Genomic DNA, 14,308 nt, shown 5'->3' on the forward strand with positions numbered 1-14,308 from the left:
AAACATGCAGCTAGTGTACCTCGCAGGTGCATGGATCCAGCAAGCAGCAAGCCTGAACAGCTGGAACAAAGGAAACAGATCGAGAGGTGAAACCTGAAATGGGACTCGAAGGCAATTCATCGTAAACTCGCACTCAAATCCAGGATACCCTTGGGCCAAGAAGCATGCAAGCTCACTTCATGAACAGCAAGAATTTGTTTTGGAATGTTTTTTAAAACCTCTCCCAGAATCGATTTTCTTGTCACAATCATCAGTGGATCATGGTGATTGAAGTGAAGGCAAGCCAAGCAAAAAATCAATAAAACACAGGCCTCTTTTACGGGCAAACAGAAAACAATTCATGGTGGCATGATGAATGACTAGAACACAACACCAAAAAATGAAAACAAATGCATGTGTAAACAGTGGCATTTGGTAGAGGAAAGAGTCAAAAATCCGTAATCCCCTTGTTTCCACATACAAAATCAATGTAAAAACCAAAACAATAACACCTGTGACAAAACAAAAAAAACATGCCAGGAGAATACATGGGTAGTGTCCTGTCCAACATCATCTCCAAGTCACTGACAGCCGGCCCTCCGAGACTGCCAACTCTCGCAAAGCATTTAAAATTACCCTATCGTTACTCACAGTCATTTTCGTTAGAGGGAAAATAAAAAAAGATCGAAAAATATGATAACCAAACACTACTCTCTCCTGAGAATAATAGTTTAATACTAGAGGGGACATGACTTGTAAAGAGAGGTGAAATAGAGATGTGGGAGAGGACGAGGGATTTCTATTGTAATTAGCATGACCAAGACTACTCAATGAAAACAATAGCACGATAATGTAGAGGTGTGGTGTGATGTGTATGCGTGGGGTTGGGTACGGGATGGGAATGATGGGTGTGAGTGTGTTTGGTGTGTGTGTGTGTGGGGGGGGGGGGGGGGGGGGGGGGAGGAGGAGAGACAACAACATGGAGTTTGAAACATAAAATTAACGGTCTACAAATCTAATGTAGCAGAGAAGGAAAAAAAAGATAATCAGCTGATGGCTTATGGCAGTGGCTAGCAAAAAGGACAGAAGAGGAAGCAGGAAACAGCAAGATATAACACAAAGAAACACACTCTGAAAAGTGCTCCACAAAAGGCAGCAGTGACACTTCTGTGTTGTGCTACCGTCATCAACACAGCGAGAAGGCAGATTTTGCCTGTGCTTATGGTGAAGTAAAAATAGTTTTGAGTGTGAGCCAGTGTTGCTCACACGCCAATTTAAACACCATTACGTAGCCGTTAATGTAGTTTGAAGGCCAAAGTACAGACAAAATAAAACAATGCAGAAATATTATGCAGAAATATTATGCAGCTGAACAAATGAGCGAATATTATTTCTCGTATCGAAAACCAAACCGAAAAAACAAATCTCCTCTGCCTTGTTCAGTGTGTGTACATAGTTGTACAATCAAACCTGTAGTGGCCCAATAACATAAAGGCGAATATGTAAGGAGCATAGGAGGAAAGGAAATAAATGGCAGGAAGAAAAAATAACAACGGGTAGCAATAGAGCTATTAAATGGCAAGAACACCTGCTTCCGCAACCACTAGCTCAGCAGATAGTTGTACAGTGTGTGTACATAGTTGTACAGTGTGTGTACATAGTTGCGCCAGAGCAGGAAACACACAAAGTGGTGTACCTGAGAATTAGGTCACGAGTATGCTTGTGCTGCTGCTACTTCTGCTGCTGCTGTTGCTGCTGCTGCTCCTGTGGCTGGTACTGGTGATGCTGCTGTCACTGACGATGATTATCATCCTCATCATAAACTCGTAGCACTGTGAGCAGCCAGTGTGGGTCAATCTGTACAATAATACAGCAGATATGCACACACAGACAAGGGCACCAAAAATCACACACAAACGCATGCACATACTCGCGTACACCCGCACACACATACGCCCACAGACGTACACCCACAAATGCACACCAGTACACACGTGCGCAAGCACACACACGCAGCCGAAAAATGGCAAAGAATGTCTGAGAAAAAATGAATGTTTAAATAGTATTTAAATGCAAGCATCACAAAAATAGAAATGAGAATGCATATTTAGGCACTGAGAGGGAGGGAGGCCAACTGTGCCGGACTGTGGTGGACTATGGTGGACTGTGGCGAGTGTGCTGGACTGTGAGTGTGAGTGTGAGGATGGCGGACTCTGACTGTGGTGGACTGTGAATGTGTTTGACTGTGAATGTGGTGGTTGCGCAGCGGAAAATGTGTGGCACCACTCTCCTCACTGTTGGACAATGTTAAGGCCAATTCATACTTCATTTCGCGTGCGGGAAAGTTATCGCTCGACCGCCGCGCGATGGCTTTACCGTACGCGAAATAGTTGAGTCCAGATCAACTTTTTCGCGACGCGACGCGTTTCCCGTACCTGAAATGAAGTATGAATCAAGCTTTAGACTAATGTTACTATGGTATTCAGATGATGGATGTCCGCTCTGATCCCTTCATGTCAAAGTTTCAGGGGAGCACAAGCAAGAAGTGTAGATAGAACTGACCAGCACAATAGCTGACTGGAGGGGGTTTGGTTATCCTCCATCATGGCAAGGTGGCCATGCCAGTCCATACTGTGACAGTTGGGGAAGTGAGAAGGCCTGGACACACAGACGGACACCCTAACCGAGACACCCTACCACACAGACACACACACACACGCATACATACACACACACACACACACATGCTCTCTCTCTCTCTCTCTCTCACACACACACACACACACACACACGCACACACACACACACACGCACACACACACACACGCACACAAAACAGCTGCACACAATTTCACACTTACCATCTCTAGGCTGACGGTGAGCAGGAAGCAGTACGATCATCTCTGTGTACAAAGCTTCATACTTCAGGCCTTTGATTGCTGCACAGAGCTTTTTGTAGGAATCCATTCCTCCAGGATGGATGTATCCGATGATCTTGACATTATGGTTTTCTACTGTCTCGTACTTTTCTGCGCGCAGCAATTCATGGATTTCTGCCATAGTGGGTAGTAGACCCTGCTTCTGAACACTCCTGCGAAACGTTGCACAGGGTATTTCACATAACTTCAGAAGGATGCGACTAGTGAAAGTTCCAGTGTCAAACGGATTGTCTATAGTCGAACACAAACATTAAAAAAAGGAACAACAACAAGACATCGATTTGCAAAATTTTATGATCCCCAAGTTTCTCCAAAGGTCAGGCACTCCTACATTCATTTGTGTAGGTACTCAACCAGACCTACATCCATTTGTGCAGGTACTCAACCAGTCCTACATACATTTGTGCAGGTACTCAACCAGACCTACATCCATTTGTGAAGGTACTCAACCAGACCTACATCCATTTGTGTAGGTACTCAACCAGACCTACATACATTTGTGTAGGTACTCAACCAGACCTACATACATTTGTGTAGGTACTCAACCATACCTACATCCATTTGTGTAGATACTCAACCAGACCTACATCCCGGATGATTTGTGAAGGTACTCAACCAGACCTACATCCATTTGTGTAGGTACTCAACCAGACCTACATCCATTTGTGTAGGTACTCAACCAGTCCTACATCCATTTGTGTAGGTACTCAACCAGTCCTACATCCATTTGTGTAGGTACTCAACCAGACCTACATACATTTGTGTAGGTACTCAAGCAGACCTACTTCCCGGCATTTGTGTAGGTACTCAACCAGACCTACATCCATTTGTGTAGGTACTCAACCAGACCTGTTCGTGGTGTGTATGTACTTGTTGTCGTCGTCGTCGTCGTCGTCCTTGTTCTTGTTGCCGTTTCCTTCTTTTTTAATTCAAAGAATCAAACAGGAAGCAAGCCCAATGACATGAGAGCATAATTATGTGCACGCATATAAACACCTTAGAAGCATGGCTAAATGAGAAAGCAAAGAGTTGAAGTTGAGAATTAAGAAGTGTGAGACATCCCTACTTGACCACCGATGTTCCTGTGTAGGTACATGTATGTAATATATAACTGTTAACTACAAAGGAGTGTGCTCTGAAAACTTGTTCCATTTTCCAAGTAAATACTAGTACACAGACTCTCACTACTAGCTACATAGTACTCTGATTCTTGCACGTTATTTCTGCATTGAGTAGTGATTGATTTTCCGCGCCGAATTTCCGACGCTGCATGCATGTCCAATGCGCGTCAACAGTACTTCACACTTTTCCTTTCCCGCGTTATCACCTCAGCTATGCCAGTTTTGTATGTGGAAACCCCCTATATAATAGCAGTTTGGTCTATATTTTTAATCATTCAACATCTACCTTCACTGATGAGCTATGTATTAGCGAAACAGCTGTCTGAAGGAGTTTATCAATATCGTCTACAGAAGTGTCCTCGCAATGGTGATGGTTGTGTGCAGGAGGGTCTAGTCGGCTAAAGAGCGCAGTGTGGTGGTGGAGGTGACTCAAGATTTTCGATGTGATTCCTTTTTTCATCATTTCTTCCATACTACATTTGTTTCTCCCTCTCTGTTCTTCACCACCTTCGTATCCACTCGTTTTTGAACACAATAAAGCCTTTGTGAAAAACAGTTCAGCTCGTTCTGCTCATCGCAGTCCTTAAACTATTGTCGCCTCAGCGCTCATTTTAATACATAGATATGTTGATTTTTTACAAGTCTGATTTTAAAGTTCTCTGTTGAGCGGTTGGGTACAGTTGTTGGAAGGATGTGATTTTAAAGTTCTCCGTTGAGCGGTTGGGTACAGTTGTTGGAAGGATGTGATTTTAAAGTTCTCTGTTGAGCGGTTGGGTACAGTTGTTGGAAGTATGTGCTGCATGTTGCGTCACACCAACCGATGTACAGATCGTGTTAAAAGATAAGGTCAATGATTGGTGAAAAGTGGATGTGGATGGGAAAAGCAAAGGAAAAGAGGAGGCATAGGTGATTGGTTTGGGTGACTGCATTAATCACATGCTAGAAATGATTCTTCACATACCTGTGATTCCTGTTACGGCCGCTTGGCATGTTTCTGATGTGGATGACTCTCTAGCTGCGACTGTGTACATGCCTGTTGCTGTTTGCATCATTGTGTCTGCGACTGTTCCTGTAGCGACTGCTGTGACTTCTGCCGTAGCGGCTACTGTGTGCGCCACGTTGTCTGCGAGTGTGGTCGTAGCGGTTGCTTCATGTGTCACAGTATCTGCCGTAGCGGCTACTGTGGACGACACTGTATGTGCCACAGAGACCGTAGGTGTTGCTGTGGCTGCTGCTGCCTCTGCTTTGGCACAAACAGGAAGAGATAAAGTGAAGAACGGAATCTGTTAGATATGAAAGATTTTGAATGCCCAATGGTTGTAAACTCTATTCTTCAATGAGGTTGTTATTACCTTTGCATAGAAGCTGACCATGTAGTTATTTTGAAGCTATGTCAGTATAGCGTTTCATGCCATAGTGTGCGGATGCAACCTTCGGACCACCGTCTGTAACATGCTGTCTGCATTTGCCAACTATTCATTAAATCTGTCTCTTTGTTTTGCAAATTATAATACACACAAAAACAAGCAACAACATGTCCTTTCTGTGTAGTGCTTTTAATCTTTGTAGTCCAATCAGCAAGTTACAGTTTGTACACGGCCCCAAACCTAAATATGGAGATTGCACTCGTCTAGCTTTTACCATTTCACAACTTGGTGTTGCAGGTGACAATTAAAAAGATTAGGGGTGAAAGGGGTGATCCGGGTACCCGGGTACCCGTTTGTTTACCTGCTGACCCGTTAGCAAACAAGTACCCGTTAGTCGTGTACGACGGTACAGTACGGCAATACCAACTGGTTTGCCCAGTCGTACAATGCGATGTACAGTTTGAATGTGTTGTTGCTTGTTCGATCCTGCTACATATGACCATTTTGACTGTTTTGCATGTAGCGCGGTAAGTGCGCATGCTGCGCTTGTTGCGATGTAGTGCACTTGCTGTGAATTGCATGACTTTGCATGTCCTCCTGACACGAAATGTATAGTAACTGTTACTATTGGCTGCTAAAGGGTAAACGATTACCCGCCCGTTAATTAAGCCAGGTACCCGCTTATAACAGTAAAGGGTAACCGTTTCCCCCCTAAAAAAGATGGAACAAATTTTAAAGATAAGGTCAACTGCTGGAGCAAAGCGATTATCGAGAGGAAAAGCGGAAAACTCGACAAAGTGAGGAGGAAGGTCAAGATGGATGGTGAAGGGTTTGGGTGTGGAAATCACATGCTTAGAATGATTCTTCACATACCTGTGATTCCTGTTACGGCCGCTTGGCATGTTTCTGATGTGGATGACTCTCTAGCTGTGACTGTGCCCATGGCTGTTGCCATTTGCATCATTGTGTCTGCGACTGTTCCTGTAGCGGCTGCTGTGACTTCTGCCATAGCGGGTACTGTGGACGACACTGTATCTGCCACAGAGACCGTAGGTGTTGCTGTCGCTACTGCTGCTTCAGCTTTGGCATTAACAGGAAGAGATAAAGTAAAGAATAGAATCAGATAGGTATGAAAGATTGTGACATTATGTAGTAATAATGTTAAAATAACATTTTATAGAATGGCAGGGAACGGTTCAGGGCTTGGTTGTGCCCAAATAGCTAGTTCTGTGACTGTAAATTCTATACTTAAATGAGCTTGTTAACCCCTTTGCATATTAGCTGGTCATGCAGTTATTTTGAAGAACATGTCAGGATAGCGTTTCTTGCCATAGTGTGTGATTGAAGCTTTCAGACCACCGTCTCTAACATGTCCTTTCCTTGTAGTGCTTGTAATCTTTGTAGTGCAATCAGTAACTGACAGTTTGTACATGGTACCAAACCTAAACATGGAGATTGCACCCGTCTAGCTTTTAGCATTTCACATGTTTGTGTTGCGGCAGTCAATCATCCGTTGGAACCGATGGATTGTAAAAGGGTAAAGCCCAGTGGAAGTGTTTGCTGGTGGTAATCATAATGCTAGAAATGATTCTTCACATACCTCTGCTTCCTGTTACGGCCGCTTGGCATGTTTCTGATGTGGATGACTCTCTAGTTGCGACTGTGTCCATGGCTGTTGCCGTTTGCATCATTGTGTCTGCGACTGTTGCTGTAGAGGCTGCTGTGACGTCTGCTGTAGCGGCTACTGTGGGCGTCACTGTATCTGCCACATTGACGGGAGGTGCTGCTGTGGCTGCTGCTGGCTCGGCTTTGGCATAAACAGGAAGAGATAAAGTGAAGAAGAGAATCAGATAGGTATGAAAGATTGTGACATATGTAGTTATATAGTTAAACCTGGTGTAAGCGACCTCTGGGCTTAGCGACCACCTTCGCCTAACGACTGGTTTTCCATGCAGTTCTACACAGACACCGTGGGACCTGCTTTTAAAGACCAACTGGCTTTAACTACCGCTTTTGCTTGCACCGTGGGGTGGTCGTCTAAACCAGGTTTTACTGTAATGTTAAAACTACAAGTTAGACAATGGCAGGGAACCGTTCAGGGCTTGGTTGTGCCAAAAAGGTTAGCCCAATGGCTGCACACTCTATTCTTGAATGAAGTTGTTATTCCCTTTGCCTTGAAGCTGATCATGCAGTTATTTTGAAGTACATGTCAGGATAGCGTTTCATGCCATAGTGTGCGTATGCAAGTTTCAGACCACCGTCTCTAACATGTCCATTCCTTGTAGTGTTTGTAATCTTTGTTATTCAATCAGTGACTGACAGTTTGTACATGGCCCTGAAGTAGAACATGGAGCTGGCACCTCTCTAGCTTTTAACATTTCACAAGTTGGTGTTGCAGGGGACAATCAACCGTTGGAACCCGTTGTAGGATAAGGTCAACAGCTAGAGATAACCAGATGTGGAAAGAAAAGCGGAAAATATACGAAACGTGCGGGTGTAGGGAGAAGTGAATGATCGATGCAGAGTAGATTTGTAGGGTTTGGATGTAGTAATCACATGCTAGAAATGGTTCTTCACGTACCTGTGCTTCCTATTACGGCCGCTTGGCATGTTTCTGATGTCGATGACTCTCTAGTTGCGACTGTGCCCAAGGCTGTTGCCGTTCGGGTCATTGTGGCTGCGACTGCTGCTGTAGTGCAGGTGTGGACAGAGCCAACCATCACCTGTGAGGTCCTGAAGGCTCTGTGCATCTTCAATGGCTGTGTGCACTCAGGAAGCAGGGAGAGAGCAAGGATATCTTTCTGAGAGCGGATGCTCAAGCCAAGCTGCAAGGCCATGCGCACGCAGAGTGTTGCCTTTTCACCGACTTTGGCGAAGGCCGTCAGAGAACGGACGAACTCCTCTTCACTTATCTTGTATTCCCTGGCAATGCCATCAGGTCGGAGGGGGAAGACGTTGGAAGAGTACATGAACCCAATCACGTCCTGCAGAAGCCAGCGACGGTTATGAACCACCAGATCATCCAGCTCGGGGAATGTGATGATCTTTAGCAGAAACCATAGTCATCCCACATACACACGTAAATACAGATAGATAGACAGGCGAACAGACCGACACGACAGACAGGCAGACAGATAGACGCACAGACAAAGAGACACAGACAAACACACACACACGCACACACACACAGAGTCGAGTCGGGGGTTTCACCTTTTGCCAGTAAATTGCTTTACAAAAGCATTTCAACTAATGAAGTAATGGCATAACCTCTATCTGTATAACGGTACACCAGCACCCGCAAGACCAGTAAGCGAATATCAAACAATAATTTTCTAGATTTGTTGGTCTCATCATGATCCATTTTGGCTCCGCAGCACTCATACATAAAAATACGTATGTCGAATGTCAGTTTCCACCACTGCATGGACATGGCTAAAAAAGAGTACTTTTTTCAATTGTTCACAGCTGGCAGTGGGCAGAAATAGGGGGGGGTTGTCCGTACCCTCTGACCCCTCCCTCGGCCACCATCCCGCCCTTACTTATATACTCCTGATGTTTGCTACATTCATTGATAGTTGTGTATGCAGGGTGTTGTCGACAGTCCATTTGCAGTTGCACCCTGTCCCCCTTTTCAACACCCCGATAGAAATCGTGTTTGGATAAGTACATTGAGAACACAGTTTCTTACATATCCATAAGCTGTCAGAATCCGAAGACAGCTACTGATGTTCTCTGCAACACGCTCTCTAACAGAATATTGTCTTCTGGAAGCGGCCTTCTGGGAAATGACGTTCTGGAATGCTGCAACAAACTCTTTCCTTGTGCAGTATGGATTGCTCAGAGAGGCCTTGACTTCATCCAAGTAGTCATCAGCCTTCTGCACGAGGCGATGTTGCCTTGGAGACTTCTGCAGGCAGCATGAACAACGTCACAGACACATCGAATGTAAAGAGGTCTCAGGGCACTTGCATTTTGTGTGCATTATTGTTAAACTTAATATCACAGAATTCACAGTAGTTCACAAGTAAGCCTGTGCTGGGAAATCTTGGTTTTCGGAGATCTTCTTCACCCTCCCCCTTAAGAACTGACTGTTGACATTGTCTCTACATTGTATTCCTTAGCACTAGGAAAATCAATTGCACCCATTTGCACATTCCCTAGTGCCAACATGCAAACTGCACGCCACCCTTCAATACACTTACCAGTTTATATTCAAAACCTTTGTTCAAATTTATTGAAATTCATTGAAATTCATGCAAAGGTTATTCTTGTTGAGATGGGCCAGGAGAAAATTGAGGAAAAACGAAAAAAGGACAATGAGTCAGAGAGCAGTTCATACAGTTTGAGTCAGAACTTGTTATATTTGTAGCAAAGAAAACTATAGTTCCACACTATTGTGGGTTCCGAAGGAGATATTTCAACACAAGAAATATGAGCCGTTTCAGAATAACAACATTCAAAATTGCAATCTTACCGCCAGTACTTTGTGCACCAAGTGTAGGAATGCTGTTCTCAGCTCTTTCATACTTGAACTGTTGGACTTTCTAGCATCGACTACTCTCACAAAGGCAAGCTCCAAACGCTGTGAACATGATTTCATCCCTTCCACAATCGCCCTTTCCACTTGGCCACGTTGGAAAGGAGTAAGCAGATCTGCACGTGTAGCAACAGCCACAACGTCTAGTTTCTGCTCGTGCCCACCTGCCTGTTGTGTGTGTGATTGCAACTGCAGCTGCAGTGGCATTGGTTGCTGCTGTTGGCCGTCCAGTTCAGAACCTACGTATGAAATCACAAAATGGACTCAATTACTGTTCTCCCTTTCGAGATGATCAAAAAAACTATTTTCATCACAATGTGACTAGTCCAGTAGAGTAAATGTGGAGACGTGACGGCAGCCACATTCCTGGCTGAATGATACGATGGTAAAGGCCCACTTGACACAAAATAGGAAAGAAAAAATTACCGTGTCCGTTCCCGACGGGAACAGATGACGGCCGCTAACACCCGGTAAACACTTTGCACAGAAAAGAGGTAAAACAAATTCCAAAAACACACTCTACATTCTGGCACAGAACTCTTCTTCTCACCGCCACCTACCCAATCAATTTTGTGCATGGTGCCTGCTCAAAGATTGGCTATTATATCTGACATAGAGGGCTGGACAATACATTATGTAATAAAAATAGAAGAAATCACATGGAACGAGTTATGAAGCAACTATCCACGACTGTAACAAGATAATACGCAGTCATCACACCTCCTACTGCTTATTATCTTGTTACAGTCGTGGATAGCTGCTTTATAACTCGTTTCCATGTGATTTCTTCTACTTTAATCATATTTATTGGCTCAGTATCCGAGTTAAATACATTATGCGATTGAAACGGAACGACGCAGCTACTTTTGTCTTGCTGATGGGATTTCTTTGGACACGACTGTAGTACATTGTTATCCACTCACCATCATCAGATGTTGATTGTCTACACGCATAACTAGCAGCAGTTGCACTGACACGTTTCGTGATCTCTTCAACCGACTCTGTGCCATCCACCACGATCGTGGCAACAGATGGTGCTGTCATGGAAACAGCAAAAAAGTCGTGTGACGCAGAATAATGGTCGTGGCCCGCAAAGTCGCGAAAACGCACGTTCACCTGCGATTGCTTCCACATGGTTTCTTCAATTCCCTACATGGAAAAAAATTGAAAAATGAACATATGCCGTGAGAAAGTGAACACTGTGTGAATTACACCCATCTCACTAACATAATAGTGGTCTACAGTAACAGTATAGTAATGCTATGTGTAAATAATACACGTAGAAGTATAATACGGCATTACAATATTATTATATTGTCATGCGGCATGACAATATAATAATATTGTCATGATATATTGTCATGCCACATTATACTTCTATGTTTATTATTATTCTGATCACAAGGTGCTATTTGTAGTAAAGAAAAGGACCAAGGAATTGCAAATTATGCTATAATGTCCACTAACACCACCAGTTACTTGACAACCAACTCATATGATAAGATTGACACGACACTGACCGACAGTACTGACGTTCTACAACTACTGTAAGACATGTTATTATAACGAGTCGCAAATTTAACGATTGTCCAAAATTCATAGGTTAACGAGAAGATATGTTAACGATCTTGCAGTATTCTGCCATATCCACACACAGCATATATGAAGCAGTACGGCCTCAACGGATCTTATTATAACGAAGAAATGTCATCCGTTAAAACGTTAGATTTGCTTCCTCGTTATATATACATGTCTTACAGTACTTAGTAACTGGCCATGAGCTCTTGCAAGTCTTGGGTGCGCAATCCAACAGCCTTCCAACTTGGAAGGTTCTAAGTTATATGAAAACAAAGGATGGGGGAAGGTGAACGCAACCAAAACAAGCACAAGCTGAAAGTCTCTGCTGTGGCGTAGGCAAGGGGGGGGGGCTGCTTTGGGTGCCAAAGCACCCCCCTCAAAAATTTCGATCTTGTTTCACATCTGGTTCGAGAGAGAGAGACCATAATTATATGCATAGTATAGTATACGCAGACCGCTGATCACATGCGTGCCACTCTGCACATCGCACATTGTAGCCATCCCTGTTCAGACAAGGGAGTAGTAGGTACTACTCGCTGGTTCAGACCTGCAAGTACAATGTATCTGAAACCAATCCAAATGCAGTTGACTATTTATTTTTGTCTCATGATTCGCCATTTTGCAATGAAATTTCTAGTCAAGGGAACTCCGCTTCGTGCCTGCTGTTATGCAGTGTCACATCAGGCCTCAGCAGGCTCAGCGCATGATTTGCACTCCACATGTTTTGTTAGAAGCAAGGAATCGTACAAAACACGCTATTGGTAGAAGCAAGGAAGTAGCAACGCGGTATATGGACGGAAAGCACACGTCAGACATAGCAGTTTACTCTCCCTGTGTTTTGTATAATGTAGTTCTGGCTGTTAATTAATTGGTCTTATGGAGGTTGTGGAACGGCACAGTTTCTTTCAAGTATTGCAAGTGTGGGTACAGCAGCAGAAGAGTGAAAGTAACGTTGAAGTGCAGTTTGAGTTTTGTGGAGAATAACTTAGTGTAGGTTTGATCAAGGATGCCTTACTGCACTATCAAACATGACGAAGAGGAAACATGGCTCGAGAAATCCCACTTTAAAAGTTTCATGGAGAGTGTGATAATTCTGGAGAAAGCAGCATCCAGGACTTTGTCCATCATTAGTCGGAAGCAGGGAGTAGTAAAATATCATAATAATTACTACTCCTTGGTTGGAGATTTGCCATTTACTGATTGATTTTCAGCGTCGAATTAGGGGCGAATTTTGCTCCCCCCCCCCCCCCCCCCCCATTTCACGAATGGAATAATGTGCATGAAACTTAAAAGGACCAACATAAGTGCATGTACTTTTGTGTGGGGAAAGTCGTGGCACCCCCCTTGATCACTATCCTGGCTAAGCCCCTGGTCTCTGCTGTGAAGGACGTTGGTGGATGTTCATGCATGTCAATGACGATACTGGCAAGACCATTCCTATGTTTTCATATACTGTAGAACCTTCCAAGTTGGAAGGCTGTTGGAGTGCGCACCCAAGACGTGCTAGAGCTGTTAGCTAGTTAGTTGTAGAACGTCAGTGCCGTCGGTCAGTGTCGTGCAATGTTATCGCATGAGCTGATTGTCAAGTAACTGGTCGTGTTAGTGGACCCTTTGCATGCTGAGCCCCTTTTCTCCAATCCACTGGCTTTCCAGCGCACTGACGCTCTTGGTGGAGTATGCACTCACAGCTCCGAACGAAATCTATTCTCATTTCACTCCACCTTGATGGATTTTCATCGTCCTGGGCTCGTTTGAAAGATCAGGACCAAGCGAATCCATCCTGGCAGCTCTCAGCTCCATAGACACATCAGAGCCACTTCCACGTCCTCTCCGAACTACTCCACCGTGCCTCGAAACGGCACAACAACTCAATTTCACATTCTTGTTCGGCTTCTTGCCCAAATTCAACAGATTTTCACAATTCAAACTGTGCTGCAAAGCTCAGATCCAAGCGCTTAAAGGGGAAGTATACCCTAAAATCAAATTTTCACCAGTTGTAGTCTTCTGGGTGCTGAGTCGAATGGTAATGGTCCGAGGAAGCTGCGACGCTCCCTTTCTACTTGAATCCCAATCGAACTCGCGCACTTCCACCGAAACTGGGTGACTGCGCCCTACTAGATGGGGATTTGTATGCAAAATGTCACTAAAAGCGCCATTTCGTTCTTGTAAAAGCACAGATGACCGCGATTGGCCCATATGTTGTAGTCTTTTGGACGCTGAGTCGACTGGTTTTTGGTCCGAAAAGGCTGCGATGCAGCGTTCCTCCTTTATTCCCAATCGAACATGGTTGAAGAAGCGGTCACGTGCTCCTGGGTGCCCAAATCACCTGGTCACCGCGCCAGCAGGCGACAACTTTCACACCAAGGTTCAACTCGAGTTCAACTCGAGTGACAGGACTGCACCCAAAAAAGGTCAAACAGGCTAGTAAGTTGTACCCTGCAGGCACGGTGACCGGGTGACTGGTGTACGCAGGAGCACGTGACCGCTTGTTCAACCATGTTCGATTGGGAATAAAGGAAGAACGCTGCATCGCAGCCTTTTCGGACCAAAACCAATCGACTCAGTGTCCAAAAGACTACAACATATGGGCCAATGGCGGTCATCCGTGCTTTTATAAGAACGAAATGCCGCTTTTAGTGACATTTTGCATACAAACCCCCATCTAGTAGGGCGCAGTCACCCAGTTTCGGTGGAAGTGCGCGAGTTCGATTGGGAATAAAGGAGGAAGGGAGCGTCTCAGCTTCCTCGGACCAAGACCATTCGACTCAGCACCCCGAAGACTACAAC

General features: G+C 44.5%; 1 protein-coding gene across 2 annotated transcripts in view; it reads right to left on the reverse strand.

Moving 5' to 3' along the window:
- Window positions 1-295: 295 nt before the first annotated feature.
- LOC135825830 (uncharacterized) overlaps window positions 296-14,308 on the reverse strand; it is a 161,500-nt gene continuing 147,487 nt past the window's right edge. Inside the window, exons 14-22 of one of the 2 annotated variants that reach the window (XM_065338461.1) lie at window positions 10,867-11,092; window positions 9,881-10,182; window positions 9,095-9,313; window positions 7,988-8,450; window positions 7,007-7,213; window positions 6,280-6,486; window positions 5,001-5,279; window positions 2,841-3,149; window positions 296-1,836 (exon numbers count right to left, since the gene is read on the reverse strand). In XM_065338461.1, coding sequence (XP_065194533.1) covers window positions 1,832-1,836; window positions 2,841-3,149; window positions 5,001-5,279; window positions 6,280-6,486; window positions 7,007-7,213; window positions 7,988-8,450; window positions 9,095-9,313; window positions 9,881-10,182; window positions 10,867-11,092 — 2,217 coding nt within the window. In that variant the 3' untranslated portion in view covers window positions 296-1,831. Of the gene's footprint in view, window positions 1,837-2,840; window positions 3,150-5,000; window positions 5,283-6,279; window positions 6,487-7,006; window positions 7,214-7,987; window positions 8,451-9,094; window positions 9,314-9,880; window positions 10,183-10,866; window positions 11,093-14,308 lie in introns of both variants that reach the window. The other variant, XM_065338459.1, reaches the window with a different exon arrangement.

Source organism: Sycon ciliatum, chromosome 10 (assembly GCF_964019385.1).
Source record: "Sycon ciliatum chromosome 10, ocSycCili1.1, whole genome shotgun sequence".
In the NCBI taxonomy this organism is placed as follows: Eukaryota; Metazoa; Porifera; class Calcarea; order Leucosolenida; family Sycettidae; genus Sycon; species Sycon ciliatum.